Source organism: Ascaphus truei, chromosome 5, assembly GCF_040206685.1.
Source record: "Ascaphus truei isolate aAscTru1 chromosome 5, aAscTru1.hap1, whole genome shotgun sequence".
NCBI lineage: Eukaryota > Metazoa > Chordata > Amphibia > Anura > Ascaphidae > Ascaphus > Ascaphus truei.
The window spans coordinates 116,627,576-116,655,402 of record NC_134487.1 but is presented as its reverse complement, the minus strand read 5'-3'; the positions used below and the strand labels follow the sequence as shown (position 1 = coordinate 116,655,402).

The 27,827-nt window shown below is 39.6% G+C and overlaps 1 protein-coding gene across 3 annotated transcripts in view; it reads right to left on the bottom strand.

The window, feature by feature from the left end:
• LOC142495268 (uncharacterized) overlaps window positions 1-27,827 on the bottom strand; it is a 228,965-nt gene that overhangs the window by 50,466 nt on the left and 150,672 nt on the right. For all 3 annotated transcript variants that reach the window (XM_075600499.1, XM_075600500.1, XM_075600501.1), the window contains 4 exons: window positions 13,213-13,289; window positions 13,076-13,125; window positions 9,651-9,846; window positions 9,290-9,400 (listed from right to left, as the gene is read on the bottom strand). In XM_075600499.1, coding sequence (XP_075456614.1) covers window positions 9,290-9,400; window positions 9,651-9,846; window positions 13,076-13,125; window positions 13,213-13,289 — 434 coding nt within the window. The remainder of the gene's footprint in view (window positions 1-9,289; window positions 9,401-9,650; window positions 9,847-13,075; window positions 13,126-13,212; window positions 13,290-27,827) is intronic.

The window sequence follows — 27,827 nt, the reverse complement described above, 5'->3', positions numbered from 1 at the left end:
CAGCTTGCTGGGGTGCCCTCAGCGTGCCACGATGCAGCAGTGGTGGATACAATAGGGAAGTTTGAACAGTCTTTCAAAGTCTCTCACAAGTGTCCAAAACAGCACACAGGATGAAATAAAAACAGGACAGGCCAATACATAGACAAAGGCCAATGTAAGCAGATATAAGGCAATAGAATGTTACATCCAACTAGTTTCGTAGAATTAACTACTTCTTCAGGTTGTCTACTTTCAGAAAATATAACTTGTGTCTGGGTGCATCATTGTTTAGTTACTGTCATCACATGAGAAAGCAGCGGAGGGTCAACATCTGCTAAATGCTATTTTGGGACCCCCCACCATTTTCTCATATAAAAATATTAACTACATGAAAAGGAAATGTATTGGATGTTATATTATTTTCTTAAAGTAGACACAATTACGGGTTATATGGTGTGTAATGTGGCACATTTAGATAGCCATATTACATACTGCTCTTCCCAGTATAAAAACAAATACCAATATTTTTGTATAGCCTGGCCTTCGGCAGCTATTGCTAATTCTGGGCCTTTCCTCTGTCAGTCCTGTTAGAACAGGCAGTGGAAATGTTAATTCCTTCAGTTGGCCTGTTTTGCATTTCAGCTCTGAGTATTGTAGCAATATTCGGGGGCGGGCCTAAGCAACCTTTGAGCATGTTAATTCAAAGGGTGGATATGGGTTGGAACACCCCCTGATGTGTGTGTGCCAATCGGTATCCAGCTTTGAGTTGTAATGATTCAAAGTTAGAGACACTCCCTGAGGATATTCAAAATGAGACATGTTTCCTAAATTTAGTGTGTTAGTTAGAGCGATCAGTAGTCTGAGAGAAGATCTTGAGGAGAGAGGACAGAGAACCCTTCTCCCCCTCTTTCCCCACCTGGGTAAGGAGGGGGGGGGAGTTAAGCTGCCATGAGCAGAAGGACAGAGAGCAAATCAGGCCTAGGATGTTCTGCTGTATGCTGTGTATGCTGCTCTGAATAAAGATCCACAGAAAATAAGCTGCACCCTGTTCCTGGTGTCTGGAGAATGGAGTGTCAGTGGGGGTCTCTCCTCTGGAGACCCCAGGGGATCCCTACTGGCTGGAGGCGCTGTGCACCCTGAGAGAACAAGGTAACCTGTCCCACACCACACCTCCTGTCCCTGTCCTGGTTCTTCCCACAACACCGCGGAGCACTCAGCCCTCCTGTTTGCCAGCAGGTCACAGTACCAAGACCACTCAGAGTAAATAGAAGGAGTGTACCCCCCAATCTCATGTCGGGTGGGGTACCATAGAAGGGTTACATTTGCATGTTAATGAAATTGCTGAAGTTACATGACCTCATTTCATTTGGCACCAACACCTAACAAAAATGTCACTTAATAATCAGTGTATGTGTTACCAGGATACACCACAAAACTGACACTCAAATCATTGTTTAAAAATGTTATTGCATAAATGTTTATAATCCTTTGGCCACGCACGAGTAAACTGTTGGCAGTGAAGGGGTTAAAATAGATGGCATATTACAGTGGTAGCTCACTTAGTGCAAGAATCCAAATACATTATTGTTATATAAATTGTCTGTACAATATGCACGTTATAGCAAAAAACTGAAAATGTGATTATTACGATATTCAGCATTGTTATCTTCATACTGTACATGCACTAGCAGTAAATTCAATCTCGTTGCTGTCTGTTGTGATCAAAACTAAATGTATAACATTTTATTTTAAATGGTTCTTCTGTGTAGAAATGTAGTTATGGATTTCACATTATTAGATTTCGTTTTCGTGGATTTGTATGGCTAAAAGCCGCTAAACCCTTATCTTTGTGGCTGTAATGTGTTCTAGTAGCTTTTTTATAATGTGAAATAATGATTATCAAATAAAAGATTTGACCACAAAATAATTTTACATAGAAATATAATATTCTTAACAAATTTAATACAAGTTGTAAACATAATCATTATTTATATGGGAATTTCTACAGCTGGATTTGAAAAAATAGGTTCTCTTTTTAACATATTGGCATGATAACTGATCCACCCAATGCAATACAGGTAGGGATTCATCTTGGGGTTCCAAAATGAGTTGGAAATGCACAGTTTATAGTTTGGAAACTCCGCTGTTAGTAATGTAATGTTAAAAAAATACACTTGGTGCATTTCTTGTGCGATAAGCATATTGAAATATTTAGGTTGTTTAAACATTATTAAAATTAAATATAAAAAGAAACACAAACATTTTGTATGCAGCGGTAAATAATGTTATTGCAACCCATGGTACTCTCCCACAAGTGAAATAGTGCGATAGCCATACCCCCCAGGTGTTGCAATAACGTTGGCTATATAGCTACAGTATGTAGTTAGCAATAGCGTAAACATTAGTACATATGCAATGAAACCATAAAAAACGAAGACATTTATTATATTCACATGCTTGTTTTTATTGAAAACAAGAGTAACATAATTGACAATGTCATTCTCTATTTTTTTTTTTTAAGTCATTAGACTGGGTAGATACCAAATCATAACCTAAATAGAAGAAGAATATTTGTTAGTAAAGTGTAACATTCGAATATATGATGGTGTTTATTGTATTGGAATTTGTGTTACAGTATACAACTGTTGCTAACAAACAAATATGGGGGGGGAAAAAGTTGCTCCTTTTGGATCTGTAATAATGATAAATCCAAAGGTTGCAACAATATGCAAATCAGTCGGTAGTGTTAGGTGTGGTGTTAGTAATTCATTTTTTTGACTCAATGCAATTACAAATTCATTTGAAAAACCCCAATGCTTACATAGACCCCATAGAAACATAGAATTTGACAACAGCTAAGAACGACTTGGCCCACCTAATCTGCTCATTTTCCCATCTGCTGTAAAAACTCAGACCCTATTTGATCTTCGGCTTTCTTATATATCTAGGATAGCTTTTTTTGTTTATCCCATGTGACCTCTTTCACCTGGCTTTCTTATGGTGAATGTTAGGTGTTCTGTAGCACCCTGTAGTGCATATGGACCTTAGATCTATGTAAAGGGTTTCCTGATCTTGCCCAGCTCCAGGTGCTCCTCCTAGTGATGTATTATATTTTAGTTCCTTCAACCAGAGGAGTGAAACATCACAGAACCCACATAAACTATTACATACTGCAATACTAATATACTAATATACTAATATACTAATATACTAATATACTAATATACTAATATACCATTTATTATTCAGTATACAGAAATGTCTGATATACGCAGACATATTAATCTATTAATCTATTAATCTATTAATCTATTAATCTATTAATCTATTAATCTATTAATCTATTAATCTATTAATCTTTACAGTACCCTTAATAATAATAGCATGTTCTTGTATAGCGCTGCTAGTTTTACAGAGACATTTTACAGGCACAGGTCCCTGCCCCGTGGAGCTTACAATCTATGTTTTTGGTGCCTGAGGCACAGGGAGATAAAGTGACTTGCCCAAGGTCACAAAGAGTCGACACCGGGAATTGAACCAGGTTCCTCTGATTCAATCTCAGTGCCAGTCAGTGTCTTTACTTACTGAGCCACTCCCCCTTCCCATATACATCATTGGCAATTGGGCACTTGCTGGAAATCTAGCAGCACCCAAGTGCCAGCACCCTGATGGCTCAAATGAAAGTGAAGGACGCTTCACTTCCGTGTCGATTTTTCCTTGAGCAGCAATAGTATGACGCTTTCTGAATGCCATAAGGGCCTTTGGTATGCTGACCCTTATTTTGTTCCAATCTTTGGATATATTTGGGGTATTGCTAATATTTTTAATTTGGGCATTGGCCCTTTGGGATGCAACCATGGCTTTGACCCTGAAGAGAATGGAAAACCTCGACTTGAATGGGGGTGGTCTTTAATAGTTTATCAATAAGATCAGCAGGGCCAATGAGGATACCTAGGCTCTCCTTGAGATATATATTTAATTTGATTGTGAAAATATTTCCCCTTAATTTATTATATGGTCTACAGCTTTGGCTAATAGGGCTGTATGTCCTTCTTAGAGAGCAACGATTAGGTATGTTGAGGTAGAGGTGGTTGGTGAAAGTAAGTGCCCTGTGGTGGGTGGTTAGGCCCCACACAGTGGAGGGAGGTGTAGGTCAACTTCTTCACCATAGGGCTTAATAAGACTAGGACAATATATTGCTTGCATTTTCAGCAAATTGTGCAGTATTGCAGTATTGGTTACTTCCCATTACAATATGTAACCAGATAACTTCTCCCTTACTCCTTTCCTTACTCTCCAAATTGTACCTTAACCCTTTGGATGCTGGGAAAGACTGGCAGCACCTCAGTTCTGCGTGATTGATTGCTGTAGCGATTGTCATGGGAGACCAGGAACTTTTAACACCATTTATATATTTCCGGGATCATACATTAGGCAAAACAAGGCAGTAAAAACAAATTGTGTTTATTTTTGTAAACCCACGTACAACAAGAAGAACTACACAAGAAACAGATAAAAAAATACACTTATTGGGGGTCTGGGGGGAAATCTAGGCTTCCTACTGTACAGTAGGTGCAGGGCGCCCGCTTGGATGAACTTACCGTGACCGGGATATAAACCCGGTTCTCCTGGTCCTCTTTTCGGCTTCAATTCCTAGCCGCGATCGCTCCGTTTGATTTTTCAGAACTTGGGCACAAAAGACGAGACTTATTCTCTGCGAGGCAGACGTTCCTACCTTCAAAACGAAGACGGTTACTCTGTGATTCGCAACAGAGCAACTTTGAAAAGCCAGCCTTAGCTTCATCGACACAAGTCACAGGAAGGTCTGGTTCTCTGCCTCGGCCGTCTCCTTACATACAATCTGCTAAGCTATCCTTAGCATAGAGGTAGGAGGAGCGACCAATCAGAACATGGGAACCCTATCCCACTAGCCAATAGAAACAGGAGCTTGTGTCTTGGCTGATGTCAGAGGAGGGGCGTGCCAAACTGGCTTGGGATGCCCCATGGGCGGGACATATTAATTGACCAATGGGAAATGCGCCGAGATTCTGCCGTTTCCCCCAGTCAACCCATTGCAACATACTGGGTAGGCTCCACTAAGTCTGGCAGGATCCTCCCCACAGGGGTTCTCTGTTCTTCAGACTCAGTACTCGCCTTGCACTGTCCACTTAGCACCCTGACATCTCTAAACATCCCGCCTCCTCTTTGAAAAACAGACCCTATGCAGACTTGCTGGCACCTTAAGCAGATGCCCTGGCTGACTGCATAGAGCCTTATAATAAATGTATAACGCACGTACAACATATTTTAATACCTGGGGGACCTTTGGGAGACTCATGACTGTAAGGGCTGTTATATACAGCATGCAGCCGTGCGGCCGCGCGTGCCTATGCAAACGCACCTATGCGAACGCGCGTGCACGTGCCGCATGCTTTTCCTGTATTTAATGCCGGGAGCTGCAGGTAATGTATATATGCGTGTATGTGTGTGTATGTGTGTATGTGTGAGTATATGTATGTGCATGGGTTGTGTGAGTGAAAGTAAGTCCTGGATAAGATTTTTTAAAGAAAAAAAAACTTTAACAAATATTTTTTTTTTACTTTGCAATTATTGACACACACACACACACACACACACACACACACACACACACACACACACACACACACACACACACACACACACACACACACACACACACACACACACACACACACACACACACACACACACACACACACACACACACACGAACTCCTGTAAACAAAATAATTGCATTCTTACCCAAATATCCCACCTAAAACTTACACTCAGAAAGTTTCATGAGTCTGGGGTAAAGGGAACATGGAAAGTGAAAAAGCAGGGGTCACCTTAACTTTTCATGCAAAGATACCTGGCCCCTGGCTTATAGAGCTAGGTAGCTGCCAGGGACCCACGGGACCCAAGGGAAAACAGAGGGCTTAACCTTTATTATATAGCCTGGTTACCCTTGCCCGTAAGAGCGATCACATGGTCAAGAGCAGGCCTGACATCCCAAACTAGATATTTCCCTAGAAAGTAAGCATTTCTAGCATGACATAATCTGTATGAGATAGGCAGGGGTGCCAACCGAAATCTTGGGCACAAGACAAATAAAGGGAGCAGTACCCGTCCTCTTCCATTAAACTCCCCACTCCACAGTGCACTGGAAGTCCCTGAGGGGGCAGAGTAGGTATGGCCAGGGGGTGGGGTAGTTATGTGCCATGGGGAGGAAGGTAGTTATGTGCGAGGGAGGGGGGGTAGTTATATTACGTGGAGGGGGGGGTTATGTGCTTGGAGTGTGGTAGTTATTTGCTTGGTGGGGGTGGGGTATTTATGTGGCTGGGGGAAAGTAGTTAGGTGCCTGGGGGGGAGTTATGTGCTGGGAGGGAGGAGAAGGTATGAGGACAAAGGGGGAGTGTGCCCACCTGCAGCCTTTGAGGATGGAGAGGGATTGGTAGAGGCCTGCTGGAGGGGGCATCAAAAGTTCTTGTCAGAGGGAGCCTTCCTTCCACTGGCCTCCAGCAGGTCCCCCCTGACATTCACCTCGGCAGATCAGGCACATGTTAGTGTTGTCGGTAGGGTGTCCAGGCCCCACTGACTCACCGGGCCTGGGACAGTAGTCCCGGCTGTCCCCCCCTGTCGATGACCCTAGTCATAGGGCCCCTAGAGTGCCAGCCCTCATGATGTTCAGGGTAGATTATGAGATGTATCTATTATGTATCTCTGTCCATCACTTTGTTTCTCCTTTCAATCGGCATAAAATAAATCTGCTAGATGTAAGAAATGGAAGTAACAAACATAAGATGCACCTTGAAGCACAATATAATGCAGTGCATCAAAACCTATTGTCCTGTGTGTTGATACACAGATGGTTATTGATTAAACTGCAATGGTGCCCCGATCAGCACTATCACCATTAATGAATAACCCCCGTAGACCCCAGAAGCACAGGAGTTGTGCCTATTCCTTCAAAATGTCTTGACTTAAGTGTCTAATTATATACAATACACTGAAATGCAATGGAAACTTACATAAAGGCTTCAATACTATTAAATAGAAAAAAGAACAATGGTTGTTTCAATTTACTTCAATACAATTGCACTTACATGCAATTTCAGTAACTCCCTTACTGTGTAACCAGCAAATATACATAGGAATTGCAATGAATAAACTTGTTATAATTTCGATATATATACAAATCCTTCATTGCAAACTATTGCATAAAATGTTGGCAGCTAGTGATTAGTGAATGAATTGAACATTCCTTCATAATAACGTAACATAAATTATGCATGTTACAGTGTCCTGAATAAAGGCGATGCTTAGAACTTCAAGAAAATTCAGGAGAAAATCAGACTTCATTAAGCTGTCAAGTAGTAACAATCACCTGAATGCCTTTACATGTATTTAATGTTTTGCTAAAAATTGTACGCAAAGCAAACTAGCAAATGTTTTCATATCTCCAGCAGCAGTTCACCACAAAAAATCAAAAAGTATTTTTGATGATTTTCGTCTTAATATTTTGTTTTGTTTTTTACTGTTTCCATCTCCGATTCATCTTCCATTTCTCCACATGGAAATGAACATCAGCATCTATAAAACAATCTAAAGTACTGTAAACTCCTACCCTTTCTTTTGAGAAAACTACTGAGCTCAAAGCATCTGCACTAAGGGTGGTGCAGAATGACCAGGTGGCCCTACCCACCACTTCACAAGGAAAAGGTTAAGTTCTACTGGAGGAGTGTACTTCAGCAAGACCTTATAATAAGACGGTCACATGGGGAAGGCCCAGGATCAGGTTTAAATAGAAAATAGTCATTTATGTAATTTGGTTGGAGTGTATAATTTGTCACATCTTGACGAAGTTAGCTCCCAGGTTTGGGTCCAATTATTTTACGAGTTGAATTACAATTGGTGTTATTCTGTGGGTCATAGCCTTTCTTGGCTATTTAGTTTGGGGTGTTCCCTATTACCAATAATACATCTGCTGGTCCAGTTACGGCAGCAGCAGGGATCAGAAGCTGCAACAACGCCTTGAACTCAAGATCACTGACCGGCATCCATTTGAATCTTAATATCCCTTAATTAGGCTGTTGCCTTGTTTCCCAGAAGAAACATTGTTTTTATTTCATTCAAAGGGACGTAGTGAGGAACCTAGGGCCTGCACAGTACAACCCTCCCTAAATCCCATGATAATCCCCAACCCATTTAAAATCTTAACATAAGAAATCTATTGAGACAATTAGAGTATGAGCAATGTACTGTAATTATTGGGGTTATAGCTAAGTCTGCCAAGCCCATTAAGCAAATGTTGTTGGATATGTATACTAAAATCAACATTTCTATGTGTACAGCATGTACATTTCATGGGGGCAATTTACTTATGACTACCAGCTGCAAAACGAGGGCTAAAGTAGTGCAAAGGAATTGCACCAGATATATAAAAGGACAATCTCTCAATGGGATTACGTACTCTTAATATTCCTGCTGTTGTTTTTTTGCACAGATTTTACCCAAGTTTTTCAGCCAAGGGGCCTTGGTAAATAGACCATAATATACTGTACAGTATAAAGATCCTATTCTATCACTTCAAATCTACTGGCAGTGGCAACAGTGGAAATACTTTCATTGAGTCAGATAATGTAAACTGACAGGGTCACTAAAGGTTTACTTCTGAGTACTGTAAATTGCTCAGTATTGAAGCCCTAAACTAAACTAACCACTCCAGTCGCAACAATATTTGTATTGCTATTGTTTGCGGGAGTGTGAACGAGTATATCACGTGTACATATTATACTGTAGGTTAATACTCGTGTCCTCTAACACAGGATAGCAAGATAAATACATCCACTACGAAGATATAAAAATCAGTGTGAGCCAGCTCTAAGTACATTAGAGCCGACAAACTCTTAGAGGAGCATAGTTTGTTGACCATCGTGTTTTTTAATGTAAGCTTTACTACAAAATAGATCTATGCATTTAATTCTAATTTTGTTGTAAATTAAGTTTCTCTTGGGCTTTAATACATGCCACAATTGGTTTGTGTTGAAGCGGTAATGTTCATCTCTGCTCCGGTGTCATCTACTAATAGTCCATTACAGGCAATACAATTTACGATAATGCAGAATTTTATCTGAGATCCTAATTCCACACTGACTAATAAGCAGAAAAGATGAACTGCTGAGAGTGCACAATTCAAGTCCAACTCTTTTCTCCTAGCATCTCAGAATAGCTGTTTTCAATATGTTTTAATAAAAAGGTTCCCAGTAATTATGAAAACATATCTAACCTGGCAAACATCTTGGTGTTGTCCTGCCATGGCAGAGTATAAAGCAGTGCGACCATTTACATTCCTTACATCTACGGATGCTCCATTCTCCAGCAGCAATAGCACTATATCCTATGAGGAAATACATTTATTAAAATATGATAAATGGGTGTCCGATAAAATTCTATCGGCATCATGAGTACATTTTTCCAATGAACAGCACAAAAAAATGTATACAGTAATATCAGTGAAACCACAGATATGCTTTGAAGTATAATTGTCTAAGATAATATAAATGTGCATGTGTAATACAGTACATTCAAATGATGATGCAGTGCATACATTTTGTCCTGTTACTACTTATTTTGCCTATTATACTTACAAAGAATCCAGCCTGGCATGCCAGGTTCAGCACTCCAGTGCCTGAAGAAGGTTCCACCAGGTTAATTATACCAGGGCATGTTTCCTTGAAGAAATGCAGCATGTTTTCAATGGTACAGTAGTCATTTGCCTTTACAGCTTGGTGGAGCCTTTGAAGCCATTGAGAAGTATTTCCTGGAAAGACTTGGTACAAAAACCTGTAACAATCAAGTCATCATACTAACTTAGACACAGGAGGTTTTATCTCAGTGTGGCAAAACAAATTTCATATATTAATTAACATTTTTATGTTTTTAAATAGATTGTATTGCATATTTATATGTAAAAAACAAAATCATATACTGCACTTTTATGTTCCCTTAAATACAGACAAATCTTCAAGCAATCATTCCAGTGAGGAACCCTACAGCTTACAGTATATCCTATGCACCCCTACAGTATGTCTCATGTACATGTCCCTTTATCACATTCACCCTAGTCAATTAAGGAAGTGATTAGCACTTTTCGCAATTATCCATGTTTCTGAGGCAGAGCAGGTTTTTATAGCGGAAAGGGCCAATTCTGCCTGCCACAGCCAATGCCGAAGCTAATTATGGGACGAGCTGAAACCCTTCTTCAGAATTAGCTTCATCATCTGGGAGATTTACAGTAGGAAGGGTAGAATAGATAGAAAAATGGCAAAAGCGCTCAAATGCCAGGCCAATGATAATATAATGCCAGAACCACCATCCAAAGGAAATCCATAATTACAAATATAGAATAGTGATAATGCAACAACAAAAATGGGTACAGTCCTCCTGAAATAGGTAATGGGTAGTACAAGCCCACCCACAATCAATCTCATTGGCAGGTTCCCTAAGTTGGTAAAAGTACTCACGTTCCTTGGTGTGGCTGGCTGGCTGTGCAGCTTCCAATGGTGGTATACAGAAGTAAAAAATTGGGAAGAGCGCACGAACCAAATGGAGCAGGAAAGGACCCAGAATCAAAATAAGTAAAAAGGGTACTTTAATGTGTCATGAGACCCATCCAACGCGTTTCGAACGTCACAGCGTTCTTTATCAAGGATAAAATACAATGTGACTCCACCTAATAAATACCCTCTTATCTGCAGGAAAATCACGCCAAAACGGCAACGCGATGACCTCATAATGCAATGCGCAAAGACTTGCGCATGCGCAGAATGCCACCGCGCGGTCGAAGGGCGGAAGTGTCTATGCAGGAAGGGAAGAGATCCTAAAAACAATTGAGGGCAAATGAATACAATGGCCTCAATAGGACAAAAGGGCTCCTGGGCGTGCCTCTGCTCTGCCCCTTTCTCCCATTGGCTCTCCTAACTTTATTACCCCTGTGATTCCTCTCCAACCTTGCTCTGCATAGTTCTTATGCCTAGTGCTGTTTCATGCTGTGCCTAGCTCTCTCTCTGTTTCAGCTTTGTAACCGAACCGGCTTGTCTTCCTTCCCTCTTTGGCTCTACGACCTCGGCTTCAACTCGACCACGCTTACCTCTCGGACCCCCTCGAACTCGGCACTTGGACCTCTACTACCCGGAACTCTGTTACCCTCGACCTCTGGCTTTGGACCATACTACGGCACCTTCTCTACTCACAGATCTGGCAAGTACACTACCTACCCTAGAACCCCTGGCCTTGACCACGCTACCAAATCCACACTCCAGGCATGCTCTCACTACTGCAGGTGCGTGGTTACTCACTTTCCACCTCAGTATTGGGGGTTAGTCTGGTCTGCGGGCAGAACAGCGTGACAGAAGGGAAGTAAATATAATTATGCCCCTTTACAGAGCATTAGTAAGACCACACCTTGAATATGGAGTGCAATTTTGGGCACCACTCCTTAGAAAATACATTATAGAGCTAGAGTGCAGAGAAGAGCCACCAAATTAATAACTGGGATGGACAATCTAACTTATGAGGAGAGGCTAGCTAAATTAGATTTATTTACATTAGAAAAGAGGCGTCTAAGAGGGGTTATGATAACTATATACAAATATATTTGGGGACCATACAGTACAATGAGCTTTCAAAAGAACTATTCATCCCACGGGCAGTACAAAGGACTCAGGGCCATCCCTTAAGGTTGGAGGAAAGGTGATTTCACCAGCAACAAAGGAAAGGGTTCTTTACAGTAAGGGCAGTTAAAATGTGGAATTCATTACCCATGGAGACTGTGATGGCAGATACAATAGATTTGTTAAAAAAAGGTTGGACGTCTTTTTAGAAAGGAAAGGTAAACAGGGATATACCAAATAAGTAAACATGGGAAGGATGTTGATCCAGGGATTAATCTGATTGCCAATTCATGGAGTGAGGAAGGAATTTATTTTCACCTTATGAGATATCATTGGATATCTGTTTTTTTTTTTTTTGCCTTCCTCTGGATCAGTAATGAAGTATAGATATAGGATAAAGTATTTGTTGTCTAAATTTAGCGTAGATTGAACTTGATGGATGGATGTAATTTTTCAACCTCATCTACTATGTAATATGTAAGTATGTACCCTATATGCTGTATGTCAGACTATTGGAAGTGTGTTGGACCTCACACCTACGGCTAGCCCCCTTTTTGAGACACAGTCTCTATTTTTGTCTGTAACTTGTATCAATCCCTATGCATTTTGCACACTGTGCTATACTGTGTGCTACACACGGTCTGTATACCGTGCTAATTTAAGCTCTGGAACTCCCTGGTTCCTGTGATACTAAGTGGGGAATGTGTCTCTGGTACTTAATGGAGGTTTTAAATCCCCTGCGTCACGAGGGCCAATAGGAAGCTATACCAAGTGACATTGCGGGTTCCTACTGACCTGCAACACGCATGACATTTAAACCTTGGGCTCAGTTGCACTTTCCCCATAGTTCAGCTATGGAGATCCCCTGCTTCCTATACATTTTGAAAGAAAAAAAGAAAAGTGGGGGTGGTGGGTGTAGAACTCTTCCTTTAATCTTTGAATAATTCTAATGTTGGTCCCAACCTACAATGGATCTATAAATCTCTAGAACTAATAGGGTTACTAGAACTTTGAACTACATCTACTGTTTTGTGCTTTAAGACATGTTACTGTTTCTGAACATTTGAAATGGATTGCTTTAAAATAACATTAATCCTACTGCAAGAGAATTGTTTCCTGCTTTGCAAACAAATCAAATTAATTATTTAATATTGGTCTAAAATAAAAGTTGTAATAGTATTGATATAAATATCTAATTCAGAATTCAGTATACAGGTCTATGTTCTGAAGGTCTCAATGGTAAGAATTTGTAATATAGACAACATTATAAAATACCAAACATTAATAATTTATATATACAGTAGGCATTGCCACTGGATTGAAAATGTCTCTTCTGATCGTAACTGCTGATAAATAGGATAAATATGATAAATATGATAAATATGTTCTCAAATACTTACAGTGAATTTGCTTTTAAAATCTTGTTCTTTGATTTACATTCAAAAAACACCTACAAGACATAACGGTTTTTTTAAATTAATCATTAAGACAAAAGCAATAAACATACTGTACATACTCATAATTAATCTGAAATTACCTTATAGTCCAAGGAAACATTTGGATCCACTTCAGTGACTTCAAAAGGGGGTAGATTCAGCAGCTTTCTGATATTTACTAAGGCAAAGGAAATGGCAAACACTGAAACACTGAAGCTGATGGATACAAACTACAGTTGGTAAACACACTGTGGCAATTCCTCTTACTTTTTACACTTTTTTTTACTGCATTAAATAGGTTAAATCAGTACTGATTTTATACCATAGAATCAAACTAACAGGGAAGAATGGTAAAAGTAAAAATAATACCAATCCACATCACTATAGAACCCCCTATTTATATAATACTGCAATCCATATATAATTATAGTTAACTTCATCACATAATTCAATTTAACATAACGCGTATGTCCTGCAGTACAAAATCCTGAACCCTTTCATACAGTATGTCTGTAGTTACATATTTTGGCCAAAAGGTAGGTCCTACACAACAATAAATGTTTACATCTCATCTGATCTGAACTTCCTCTGCTTCCCTTTTTTATTTTTAAAAGCCTGTACAGATTAAAGTAAGTATATAGACTTGTTTAAAATAAATTGCTGCCTACTATGTATTACATCATCTGTCGATGGGTGGGAAGGGAGCTTGGACGAAAGAAAGATCACAATCCCTCAAAGTGAAAATTCATAATCCCCAATTTGGTCATCTTAACTGATAAAAAATACTTTGTATTTTACTACTGTATTTATTAGTGCTCTTGAAATAAGGTCACAAACAGGTAAACAAAAAAACAAGAAACACAGCGCACAACGCTCATAGTGCATTAAATGATATCTTTAGTAACCAAAATAATAAGGTAAGTATTGTGCGTACATAAAACAAAATTTAAACAAGCATTTCAGGGTTATTGTTACCCAAACACCAACGGACGCCTGTGATGGTCTCGTGGCTCTCTCCTTCTCACTCCAATAACCTCGGTGTAGGGCCTGGAAAGTCTCCACTCCAAACGTTGATGTTTTGGCCTCTCGCCTTAAAGAAAGGCTAATGCAGCTTCAGCAGTCCAGAAAAAGACCTCCGCTTATATGCGTTGTGCCCGTCACTGCATAAGTCTCGTATATAACGGAGCAGCGGAGTACACGCGGTTTTTCGTCCTGGTCGAGCACTTCCGGGTCTGTGACGTCACAAGATCGCGAGACTTCGTCGCAAGTCTGCAGGACACCGGATCGGTTCTCTGGGAGTGCTGGGATATAGAGGGTTCGCAAATGTTCTCAATCCAACGCGTTTCGAAACCACAGAGGGTCTCTTCATCAGGGAATAAAGACTAATGAGTCTATTGGCATTTTATATACCCCTCCAGCGTCACTGATTAGTCCCTCAATTAGGGTTTGAGCCAATCGCAACGCAACGGGGAGGAGTCAGAAAGCTCCATGGCAACAGAGAATGCATCCTAACAAAAAAACTAAAATCAACTTTATTTAAACATATAATGACAAACAATTCATAAAAAGATGACTCTAAAATGAAGAAAAAAAGAATTAGTACACACTAATATTTGTAGATGTGTTGGAACATTTAAAGTGATTCAAATAAACACCAACAAAAGTATTTGAAAAGGAAGCACGAGCTAAAAAATCCATAGATACCTTAAAACCATAAATTAGAATTAATAAAATGTTTATTTATAAAGTTTTTTTTAAATTTTTTTTTTTTTTTTTTTTTTTTTTTATTTAAAATGTGCCAGCTCAGAATATAGATGTTATTTAAAATGCATAACCTAACTATATCACCAGTGTGAGGTAGTCAGTAAAGGGACCATATATCTATATCCTCATTGAGACCTCCCGGATATAATGTGCCCAATTTATATATCCAGAAGGTCTCTTGAAAGGATAAATCCTTAACCCTATCCCCACCCCTTCTGCTCCTAGGGACGTGTTTGATACCCTTAAAGCGCAGGGACATGGGGTCTTTATTGTGATGTAAGGCATAGTGCTTAGAGAGGCTATGAGTTAACAGACCATTTTTTATATTTCGTATGTGTTCTTGTATACGTGTTTTTAATTGGCGTTTAGTGCGCCCAACATAGAACAAGCCACACGGGCATTCAATTAAGTATACAATATGATCCGAATTACAATTAATAAAATCAGATATTTCAAAAATGTCCTCAGTTTTTGGACACACAAAAGTTTTACTATTAGAATGTAAGTGTTTGCACACTGAACATTTTCCACATTTGAAGTTTCCACAGGGTTTTTTAATATTTAACCATCTTTTTTCTCCCACAGGTATAGTTTTAATATTTATGTCACTAGGGGACAGAGCATTCTTTAGATTTTTTGCTCTTCTATATATGAACCTTGGGAACTTAGAGATATGTGTTCCCAAAATTGGGTCATTTGACAGGATTGACCAGTGCTTTTTTACAATCCTCTCTATATGTGAAGTCATAGAATTATAGTTTGTAATAAAAGCAACATTACATTTTTCCTCACTTACAGTTTGTTTCTTTTGATGTTTAGTTTTTGGAACTAGCATTTGATTCCTATCTATTTTTCTCACCCTATCAAGATCATCAGTTAGTTTTTTAAGGGGATAACCTCTTTCTAGGAATCTTGAGGTTAAGTCACCCGCCTGTTTTTCAAAGTCTGTGTCCAAACTACAGTTTTTTCTCAACCTGTAAAATTGGCCCCCAGGTATGTTTTGAATCCAAGATTTTTTATGGTTACTTGAGGCCATCAGGAGGTTATTTGAATCCACATCCTTGAAATGAGTTTTGCTTATGAGGTTTCCCTCATCAGACACCCTCAAATTTAAATCTAAGAAGTTAATTTCCTTGACACTTTCCACATGGGTAAATGTCAAGTTTCTGTTGTTATTATTTATATACTTCAAAAAAAGGCTTACAGAATGTTGGTCCCCATCCCACAGACATATAATATCGTCTATAAAGCGACGCCAAATAATGATATTTCCTCTAAAGGGATTGTTATTAAGGATGCTATTATGCTCCCATTCTCCCATATATAGGTTTGCGAAACTGGGGGCAAATCTGGTGCCCATCGCAGTTCCGCAAACCTGCAGGAAAAATTCCTCCAGAAACATAAAATAATTATGTTTCAGGATGAAGTGGATGGAATCCAGAATGAAGTTTTTATTTAAATCATGTAATTCAGCATCGCTAGATAGAAAGAAATTAACCGATGCTAGGCCCTGTTGATGTGGTATATTAGTGTATAGGGCCTGTCACCTATTTAATTGTATCACAATTATCACGTTATTTATACATTGTTGTTGCGCACTTTTCTTTTGTTCACCTTTTTCACTATTCTATTGCTCTTGGTGCTGCACAATTTCATTTCTACCTGTCACCCCTCCTCCGATATGGTGTGGAGTCTAGTAAATTGTAGACAGAAACGTGATGCTAATTTTGACCTATTATTCTCTGATAATCATGTAGTGGTCCCTGAGAGTGAGGATACGAGGGGTTCAGTTGAGAAGCATTTTAAAGTTTTAGAACAATTACTCTTGACCGAAAATAAATTGCATCTTGAAAAAAGAACAATTCAAAAATATGTAGAATGTGATAGGGCCCCTAGGGGCCTACGTATTAAAAAATTACCTACTTTCGGTAAAGATGATGTACATTTCATGAAGGAGTGGAACAGAATTTTGGATGACTGTTCCATGGCCCTCATGAAACTTATTATTTATGAAAGAACCAAGTCATTAAAAATTATTGACAAAGAGGTAACAGATGTTGTTAAATTACTTGAGCCACTTGTAATAGAACATGACTGCTCAGAATTAGAGCATGACCTCCGCATGAAGCTCGAGCATGCGGAGGGGGAAATTTTGAAGAAGAAGCACGAGAAATTTTATAGGGATAAGTCTGATTATGACAATAACAGACAGAGAAATTGGGCAAAAGATGCTGAGAGGGGTAGACCCTCCAAAACTCAATCTCAAAATAGGGAAGGCAGGGATTCTTCCTATTCACAAAATAGAGTCAACAATACACATAGACATCAAAACCCCAATTTCCACCCTGCCAATAGAGGATGGGAGAATCAATATTATGGGGAGAGAAGAGGTCCCCCCAGATTTGATGAACATTTCCCTCCCCCTAGATATGAAGGGCATTTTAGAAATCCCAATTACAAAGGGAGGAATTATATCCCCAATTTTAGATATGGCCAGAAAGAATTTGATACACATAGGGATAATAGGCCCTATACACCTATTGCAAAAACCCAATCTCCAGCCCAACACTCCCCGTCTTCTTTTTTGGACTCAGTCAGAAAAAGACATTTGGATCCAAAGAAGAAGGGGGAATGTGTGGAAACCTCACAAAAATCTCAGGTAGGGGAGAGAAAGAAAAGAACCCTACCAGAAGAGGAACTAGAGGAGGGGCCAGATTTAAAGAAAAGAGGCTACGAGAAAGATGTGTGACATCTCCCTCTCGAGGAATTTTTAATTTATCCTCAGTTATTTTAACCACTGACCAAAAGAAGGTTCTAGACAGGGGTTTGACCTTCTCACGCTCATGCCTACCGAACTCATTCCAATTATACACTGACCTCCAAAAATTCATGCGAAACCTCACATTAAAGAGACACTTTATTAAACTAGATAAGGAAGGTAATGAAGTTCCAAATAAAACAGGAGTGTCTATTGTTCCACCTGAGGTTGCTATAGGTGAGAATTTAGAACTCACACAAGGTTTGAGACACACGCACTTTAAGGGGAAATCCAAATTTTACCCCTCCCACTCTAAAGGTCACCATGTTGAGACTTTTTTCAACATGGTTAATAATGACTTCACTCTAATGAGTAGTAATATGAAGTCGAGTGACATAAAACATAATCTCACTAAAAAAGAAAGTCTAGCATTAAAATTCTTGAAGGAGAATAATAATTTGATAATTAGACAGGCGGATAAGGGAGGTGGTGTCGTTCTACAGAACCGAAAGGACTATGAAGGAGAAGCTTTGCGGCTCCTGAATGACACCACTTCATACTCTAGGCTTAAAAAAGACCCAACAGTGGATTTGGATTTTTTAAATTTACTTAGATCACTGTTGGATCAAGCATTAAACTCTTTTGAATTTTTGTTTACAAGTTCCCCCAAGATCCCGATATTTTATCACCTCCCAAAAACCCACAAATCAATAATAAATCCCCCAGGCAGACCGATAATTTCGGGAATAGATAGTCTAACAGCCAATTTGTCCCAGTATGTTGACCACTTTTTGCAACCCTATGTCGAAAAACTCCCTTCCCATCTAAGGGACTCCACGTCATTGCTCAATTTGATACAAAATTTAAAGTGGAAGGATTCGTATAGATGGTTAACTTGTGATGTGCAGGCCCTATACACTAATATACCACATCAACAGGGCCTAGCATCGGTTAATTTCTTTCTATCTAGCGATGCTGAATTACATGATTTAAATAAAAACTTCATTCTGGATTCCATCCACTTCATCCTGAAACATAATTATTTTATGTTTCTGGAGGAATTTTTCCTGCAGGTTTGCGGAACTGCGATGGGCACCAGATTTGCCCCCAGTTTCGCAAACCTATATATGGGAGAATGGGAGCATAATAGCATCCTTAATAACAATCCCTTTAGAGGAAATATCATTATTTGGCGTCGCTTTATAGACGATATTATATGTCTGTGGGATGGGGACCAACATTCTGTAAGCCTTTTTTTGAAGTATATAAATAATAACAACAGAAACTTGACATTTACCCATGTGGAAAGTGTCAAGGAAATTAACTTCTTAGATTTAAATTTGAGGGTGTCTGATGAGGGAAACCTCATAAGCAAAACTCATTTCAAGGATGTGGATTCAAATAACCTCCTGATGGCCTCAAGTAACCATAAAAAATCTTGGATTCAAAACATACCTGGGGGCCAATTTTACAGGTTGAGAAAAAACTGTAGTTTGGACACAGACTTTGAAAAACAGGCGGGTGACTTAACCTCAAGATTCCTAGAAAGAGGTTATCCCCTTAAAAAACTAACTGATGATCTTGATAGGGTGAGAAAAATAGATAGGAATCAAATGCTAGTTCCAAAAACTAAACATCAAAAGAAACAAACTGTAAGTGAGGAAAAATGTAATGTTGCTTTTATTACAAACTATAATTCTATGACTTCACATATAGAGAGGATTGTAAAAAAGCACTGGTCAATCCTGTCAAATGACCCAATTTTGGGAACACATATCTCTAAGTTCCCAAGGTTCATATATAGAAGAGCAAAAAATCTAAAGAATGCTCTGTCCCCTAGTGACATAAATATTAAAACTATACCTGTGGGAGAAAAAAGATGGTTAAATATTAAAAAACCCTGTGGAAACTTCAAATGTGGAAAATGTTCAGTGTGCAAACACTTACATTCTAATAGTAAAACTTTTGTGTGTCCAAAAACTGAGGACATTTTTGAAATATCTGATTTTATTAATTGTAATTCGGATCATATTGTATACTTAATTGAATGCCCGTGTGGCTTGTTCTATGTTGGGCGCACTAAACGCCAATTAAAAACACGTATACAAGAACACATACGAAATATAAAAAATGGTCTGTTAACTCATAGCCTCTCTAAGCACTATGCCTTACATCACAATAAAGACCCCATGTCCCTGCGCTTTAAGGGTATCAAACACGTCCCTAGGAGCAGAAGGGGTGGGGATAGGGTTAAGGATTTATCCTTTCAAGAGACCTTCTGGATATATAAATTGGGCACATTATATCCGGGAGGTCTCAATGAGGATATAGATATATGGTCCCTTTACTGACTACCTCACACTGGTGATATAGTTAGGTTATGCATTTTAAATAACATCTATATTCTGAGCTGGCACATTTTAAATAAAAAAAAAAAAAAAAAAAAAATTTAAAAAAAACTTTATAAATAAACATTTTATTAATTCTAATTTATGGTTTTAAGGTATCTATGGATTTTTTAGCTCGTGCTTCCTTTTCAAATACTTTTGTTGGTGTTTATTTGAATCACTTTAAATGTTCCAACACATCTACAAATATTAGTGTGTACTAATTCTTTTTTTCTTCATTTTAGAGTCATCTTTTTATGAATTGTTTGTCATTATATGTTTAAATAAAGTTGATTTTAGTTTTTTTGTTAGGATGCATTCTCTGTTGCCATGGAGCTTTCTGACTCCTCCCCGTTGCGTTGCGATTGGCTCAAACCCTAATTGAGGGACTAATCAGTGACGCTGGAGGGGTATATAAAATGCCAATAGACTCATTAGTCTTTATTCCCTGATGAAGAGACCCTCTGTGGTTTCGAAACGCGTTGGATTGAGAACATTTGCGAACCCTCTATATCCCAGCACTCCCAGAGAACCGATCCGGTGTCCTGCAGACTTGCGACGAAGTCTCGCGATCTTGTGACGTCACAGACCCGGAAGTGCTCGACCAGGACGAAAAACCGCGTGTACTCCGCTGCTCCGTTATATACGAGACTTATGCAGTGACGGGCACAACGCATATAAGCGGAGGTCTTTTTCTGGACTGCTGAAGCTGCATTAGCCTTTCTTTAAGGCGAGAGGCCAAAACATCAACGTTTGGAGTGGAGACTTTCCAGGCCCTACACCGAGGTTATTGGAGTGAGAAGGAGAGAGCCACGAGACCATCACAGGCGTCCGTTGGTGTTTGGGTAACAATAACCCTGAAATGCTTGTTTAAATTTTGTTTTATGTACGCACAATACTTACCTTATTATTTTGGTTACTAAAGATATCATTTAATGCACTATGAGCGTTGTGCGCTGTGTTTCTTGTTTTTTTGTGTGCATTTAGGGGGGACCAGAGCCATCCCTGGTGTCACAGCTGCAGACGCTTCATATATTTCATACTATACACAAGGTCACCTATTTAATTGTATCACAATTATCACGTTATTTATACATTGTTGTTGCGCACTTTTCTTTTGTTCACCTTTTTCACAAACAGGTAAATCTGGGGCACATTCAGAGCAACCTTAATGATAAGATATACTTAAAAATGTTGTGTAGCATCAATGTGTCGCTAAGGCATTGTTTTTTGCAGTTTAGTAAATACTGTACAGTTGTCTCCGTATCTGAAAAAAAATATCTCAAAGTGTTCTTCTGACACATTGCAGAATCCAAACACATCAACTGTCCATTTTTCCTAGAGTGAAGCCATATTTTTGGGAAAATGTTGATACATTTTCCAATTACTTGCAAATAAGTTGCATACTGTAACAGGGAATTATCAGTGTTTGAGAGAAACTGCCTCTAAATCCAGCAGGGAGCTGGTTAATTGCGGCCAAGCAATTAAATATATTCCACCTGGCCACATTAGAGCTCTAAGAAAAGAGAGATTTCCTTAGCTCACATTTGGGCTGACATAAGGAGAGCAGAGAAGCCTGCAGACAGACAGTGCCTTGAACACAAAGGCTGTGCTGAGATCCAGACACCCAGAGACCTATATTTCCTGGACACAGAGGACCCAGGAACCTGCCAGGGATTGACATGGAGGGCCACCTGCTTAAGGTACCTCCTGAGACTTTGGGGTGATATTTATTTATTTTATTTATTTATAAAATGTTTTACCAGGAAGTAATATATTGAGAGTTACCTCTCGTTTTCAAGTATGTCCTGGACATAGCTAATATGACAAATAATACATGGTTACAAATACAGTTACATAAATGAACAGGGTATACATTATATTCAATACATTGCATGCACAGTTAGAGAAGATGTATATTATAGGCTTATGTAACAGTTACAGACCAGATTAAAATGTGAGACAGCCTTAGTTTTGAAAGAACTTAAACTGGTGGTGGATGTGAGAGTCTCCGGTAGGTTGTTCCAGTTTTGGGGTGCACGGTAAGAGAAGGAGGAGCGGCCGGATACTTTGTTGAGCCTTGGGACCATGAACAGTCTTTTGGAGTCAGATCTCAGATGATAAGTGCTGCATGTGGTAGGGGTGAGGAGCTTGTTCAGATACAGTAGGTGGGTAGCTTGCCCAGAAAGTATTTGAAGGCAAGACAGGAAAGGTGAACTTTGCGCCTAGACTCGAGTGATGACCAATCTAGTTCTTTGAGCATTTCGCAGTGATGTGTGTTGTAGTTGCATTGGAGAACAAAATGACAAATTGAATTGTAGAGAGTGTCAAGTTTGCCAAGGTGGGTTTGGGGTGCCGAACCATATACTATGTCTCCATAGTCGATAATTGGCATTAGCATCTGCTGTGCAATACGCTTTCTGACCAGCAGGTTTAGGGATGATTTGTTCCTGTAAAGTACACCTAGTTTGGCATAGGTTTTGGATGCCAGGGCATCAATGTGCATTCCGAATGTTAAGTGGGAGTCAAATCATATGCCCCGGTATTTAAAACTAGTAACAGGAGTTAGGGTGGTGTTAGCGTTGGTTCTGATCTGGAGCTCAGTCACTGGAAGCTTTATAAATTTAGTCTTGGTACCAAATACCATTGTTACAGTCTTGTCAGTGTTTAAAAACAGTTTGTTTTGGGAAATCCAGTTTTCGAGTCTCAAAAAGTCAGACTGAAGTACGTGACAAGGTCGGAGAGGCTATGGCTGTGTGCATATAAGATTGTGTCATCTGCATACATGTGTATTGAAGCTTCCTTACAAGCTGTGGGAAGATCATTGATGAACACTGAGAAGAGTAGGGGCTCCAGAACAGAGCCTTGCGGGACGCCACAGGTGATATCCATGCGGTGGGAGTTAGAGCCTGAGATGGACACATGTTGGGATCTACCTGATAGGTAGGACTGAAACCAGTTTAAAGCATGCTTCCCTATTCCAGAGCTCTGGAGTTTGTTAAGCAGGATAGCATGATCAACAGTGTCAAAAGCCTTTGCAAAATCTAGTAATATTGCACCAGTGAGTTGACCACGTTCCATTCCACACTGGATTTCATTGCAAACTTTTAGCAGGGTAGTTACGGTAGAGTGTTTGGGGCGAAAGCCAGATTGGAATTGGCTAGGGAAATTTGTCTTGGTATAGTAATCGCTTAGTTGGGAGTGGACACATTTTTCCATGACTTTGGATAGAATTGGGAGAAGTGAGATTGGCCTGTAGTTTGAGACTGTTTTGGTCCCCACTTTTGAAGATTGGGACAACTCTAGCAGTTTTTCAGGTCTTAGGGATATGGCCTGCAAACAGGATAGAGTTGACTATGGAAGCAATTGGTTTGGCAATTGCTGGGGCACCAAGTCTTAGGAACCTAGATTGTAGTAAATCAGGTCCAAATTAGCTGCTTAGTTTTAATTTGAGGAGCGCTTGTGTAATCTCCTCTTCGGATACTGGGCCAAATTGAAAATTGTGGGCAGTGTTGGGAGGGGTGGGGCTATATGGGTACTCCCAGGATGAGATTCAGGTTTGGGTTGCATTTCGCTAATAAGTTAGTAGCACACCCCACAAAGTAATCATTGAATGCATTTGCAATGTCGGTGGGGTTTGTCAGAGTAATAGAGCAAAACAAAGCTGTATGGTGCTCTAACATAGACCTGAACCTGTCAGAGTAATATCCCCCTTAGTGATATTACTTGGCTGTTGATGGTTAGAAGGCTGGAATATGTTGTTGGTAACCTTCCAGAAGTTAGCTGGGTTTGATGTATTCTGGAGGAGATTGTCAGAGTAATATTGTGCTTTTGCATGCCTTGTTTGCCTTGTTTGCCTTGTGCACATGTTCGGCAGGCATCTGTAGTGATTGAGATCCTTGGTAGTGCCAGTTACTTTGTGACTTTTCCACAAGGCATCCCTGAACTGGTAGAGTGCTATAAGGTCAGGTGTAACCCATGGAAGGTGGGCACCCCGTACCCTTATTCTGCGTACTGGAGCATGGGTATCACAGAGTTTTAAGAACTCGGATTGGAAATAGTCAAGCGCAGAATCAGGGTCGGGAATTAAATCGATTCTGTGCCAAGGGCAGTTGGTAAGGTCAGCCAGAAACTGTTGTGGGTTAAAGTTTCTAAATGTTCTAGTGAGGAGAACTTTGGGGCTTGATTGGGGCGGTTTAATTTTCCTTACACAGTACACTATTGCATGGTCACTGAAAATGTCAGGAAGGATGCCAGAGGATTGGATTCTGCTGGGATTTCAGGAGAGAATCCAGTCTCGCAAGGAATGGTTGTGCGATTTCAGGTTTGTCCGTGTGGGTTGGGAAATGAGTTGCGATAGGTTAAGCGATTTGATTTGTATCTGGATTTTGTGGTTTTTAGGGTCAAGCCAATTGAAGTTAAAATCCCCAAGAACTAGCAGCTCACTCTTCTCATTCAGAGAGGAAATGGAGCCTGAAACTGGGTGATATCAGTCAGAGATTGTAAAGGGGTTTTAGGGGGTGGTAGATGCCAGCAAGCAAGATAGGCTTAGAAAAGGGGAGGCATATTCTGCCAAATAGGATTTCAAAAGAGTGTGGGCTTGGGGGACAATTTAACAGTGTAAATTGTAAGGTGTCTGCAATATAAAATAACACCCCTCCAGGTTATTCGTTGTGACTTCGTTTTGTATCCTGAATGAATTGCCAGTTCTGTACCTGATTGCTTCATTTCCCAAATCCTAAGTAAGTGTTCATATCTTGTGCGTTAATTGTATAATTCTGTGTGTTCATCCTTTTCCAAGGAATAAACTTTCTTTATTATAACTTAGTCGTATTCAGTTCAACCCAGTGAAAAATTCTTGTGTGTATATTATAACCCTGTCCGACGCTACCATCACAGGCTTATAATAAACTGGCCGGTAATATCCCTCCAGTCCTGCACATAGGGTCTGGGGAAGTAAGTTAGCCCTTACAAAGGGATAGGGGTTTGTTAATTTGTTGTTTTTGTACGTTTTGCCTGGATAAAGGAACATGCTCAATGAAGCCACAATATAATTTCACCCAAATCGGTCTCCATTATACTGTATGTACCTCTGCACACATCTCTTACACATACCTATACTCATAAGCAAGGATTATAATGAGCAAGAGTAAGTAGATGAACAGGGTCATCATGCAGTGAATAAAATATCCGAGTACCACAGAAAAATAACATTTGACACATCACATTTTGTTGACTTGGTTTTTCAATGGAAGATGATACTTCCTCAGGCCTCAAAGGGTGTTAATGTGCTTTTCATAGCCCCCGTGTATAGATAATGGTTGTGACATTTTTTTGCCTACCCAAACATTTGGTCATTTGCTGTGGATTCTTTTTATTCTGGCTTCCCTATTACCTTTTGGATAATTTATTGCAGTACCTGCTGCAACAAACAGATATACTTTGGTAATGATTTATATTTCTGCCTCACTGATCAGGTTTGTGCTAAAAGGAGACCTCATATTAAAAGATTGTAGAATTACTGGACTTAAATCTTAAGTCTAAAATGAATTTAAAGAGCTCTGATCCATTTTGACAATACGCCTTGGGAAGCTTGTATAATATTTGTTTTGCAGCATCTATGCAATCTGCACCAGAGCTACAGTATTCTATATGAATACTGTACACATCATTTTACAATTGTTTTTGCTATTTCAAGAACAGCTGTAAAGTGGGCGTTATTGACATAGATTAGTCACACGATTCTCCGTTGACACAAAACTGAGGTTTGGATGGATAAGAGAAACCAGCACCTTTCACATATATTATAAAATGCCAAGTTTTTATTTTTCTTATTTAGTACTGACTTTTACTGAAGGTTACAACATGTCTACATTAATGAAGATATCTATTTTTGTTGGAGCTTAGTTCTTAAGGAAAGCAGAGACACAAGCACTTTAAAGTTCCTAAGATTTTTTTTAGCATACAGTATGGGACACATTGGCTGGCGGTCATGAAAAGCGAGATGTGAGATCTCGTGCTCAATCTGGCAGTAAATGCCATTGACTTAAATGGCAGTTACTACCAGATCAGGTGCGATACCCTGAATTGCACTTTGATGACTCTGGACCATTGAGTTTAATGTACTTTTTGTACACATCCATAGCTGAAGAGGAAGGGGATTAGAGCAGGTGCTTAACAGTAACTGTTTTGGTTTATCTCGTATATAGAAAGGGCTGCAGTTAGAAAAAGGACTTTTGATGTTGTCTACTAAAATGTAAGGGGAGTACACAGCAACACAGAAAATAAGAAAACTCCCTTAGGAAACCTCTGTCATGCCAGCCTTCTTCTGGGTTTAGTAATAGAAAGTACAGATGTAGTAAAGCTTACTGTCTTCGTTGCCACGGCCACTCGGGTCACGGCTCGGATGGGTTGATGCTGTGTAGTGTCCCATTCAAAGCAAAAGAGGGAGCCAAGCTCCCCAAACAAATGGAAGATAAAATGAATGCAAAAAGATCCCTGACCAGGATTTTTGCCTTTGTTATACCCCCTTTTTTCACTTAGTCCCTATGATGGTAGGGGTAGCAAGCCTTCAAAATAAAGGTGAAACCCGGCTGGCTGCCCCTAAAAACTGTGTGTAATGGGCTGTCTGTGTAAGCCCATAGGGCAAGTTCTAATCAAGGTGTTAATAAAGGGCGTGTTGCCTGAAACACGTAGGTGTGTTACATTGTTGCTACCCAAGGGGTCAGTTATGATCCGCTTACTGAATAAATCATCTTTATTTTTTGACTTGTGGGCCTCCTCCTGCTTTCTGGCAGTGCTCTGACATTTTTTCTATTTTTGTGTGCTAAAACATGTTAAGCCTGCGACCACATCATAGTAAACCCATTTTGTGCAGGTCCTACACTACCAATATTATACAGTCTTATGTACAGTATTTCTTCCACTGCATAAAGAGATGAGGAAACAAAACAACACAGCATATTTTTTATTGTGCTCTTTAAAAATGTATTTTTAAGATTTTTTTCACTAAAATTATTAGGGCACTTCTAGTTTCTAATCAGTTTTAACTGCACTGTTGCTCATATATAGCACATATAGTGCTTCTTAAGTTTTTAACCTTTTAGGCACTGCACACATATCACGCGTCCCATGCTGTGGGCTGCCGTGTTGTTTTGTTTTGTCGTTTCTCTATGCAGTGGAAGAAATGCATAAGACCGTATAATATTGGTAGTGTAGGACCTGCCAAAATGGGTTTACCATGATGTGGTCGCATGCTTAACATGTTTTGCGCAAAGTATTGAACTAAATGACCCATGCTTATGAAGAAAGAATATAGATAAAATACATGGTGATGTACTAAATAATTTTTCATATTGGTTGTAGCATTGGGGCTTTCTAGTCTTTTTTATTGTAAATTGTGAACCAGCACATTGCCTATCTCGGAAGGAAGAGAAATAATGGGAGGAGCGCTTGCTCGACATAAGGGAAGAAGAGTCTTGAGAGTAGAGAAAGATGATCCTCGCACATAATGGTAGAAAAACATTGAGAGTAGTGGAAGAAGTATCTCCCACATAGGGTAAGAAGCCTTTAGAGCAGTGGAAGATCCTCCTCACACATAGAGGTAGGGGAGCTTTGAGAGTAGTGGAAGAAGATTCTCACACCAAGAGGAAAAGGTGTTTCAAGGAGTAGAGGGAGAAGAACTGAGAACATTGGGGAAGAGGAGCCTTGAGAGTAGAGGAAGAAGATCTGTGCACATACAGTAGGGGAAGAGGAGACTTGGATAAATACTTAGGCTCCTCTTACACACAGATGCATCATCGAGTAT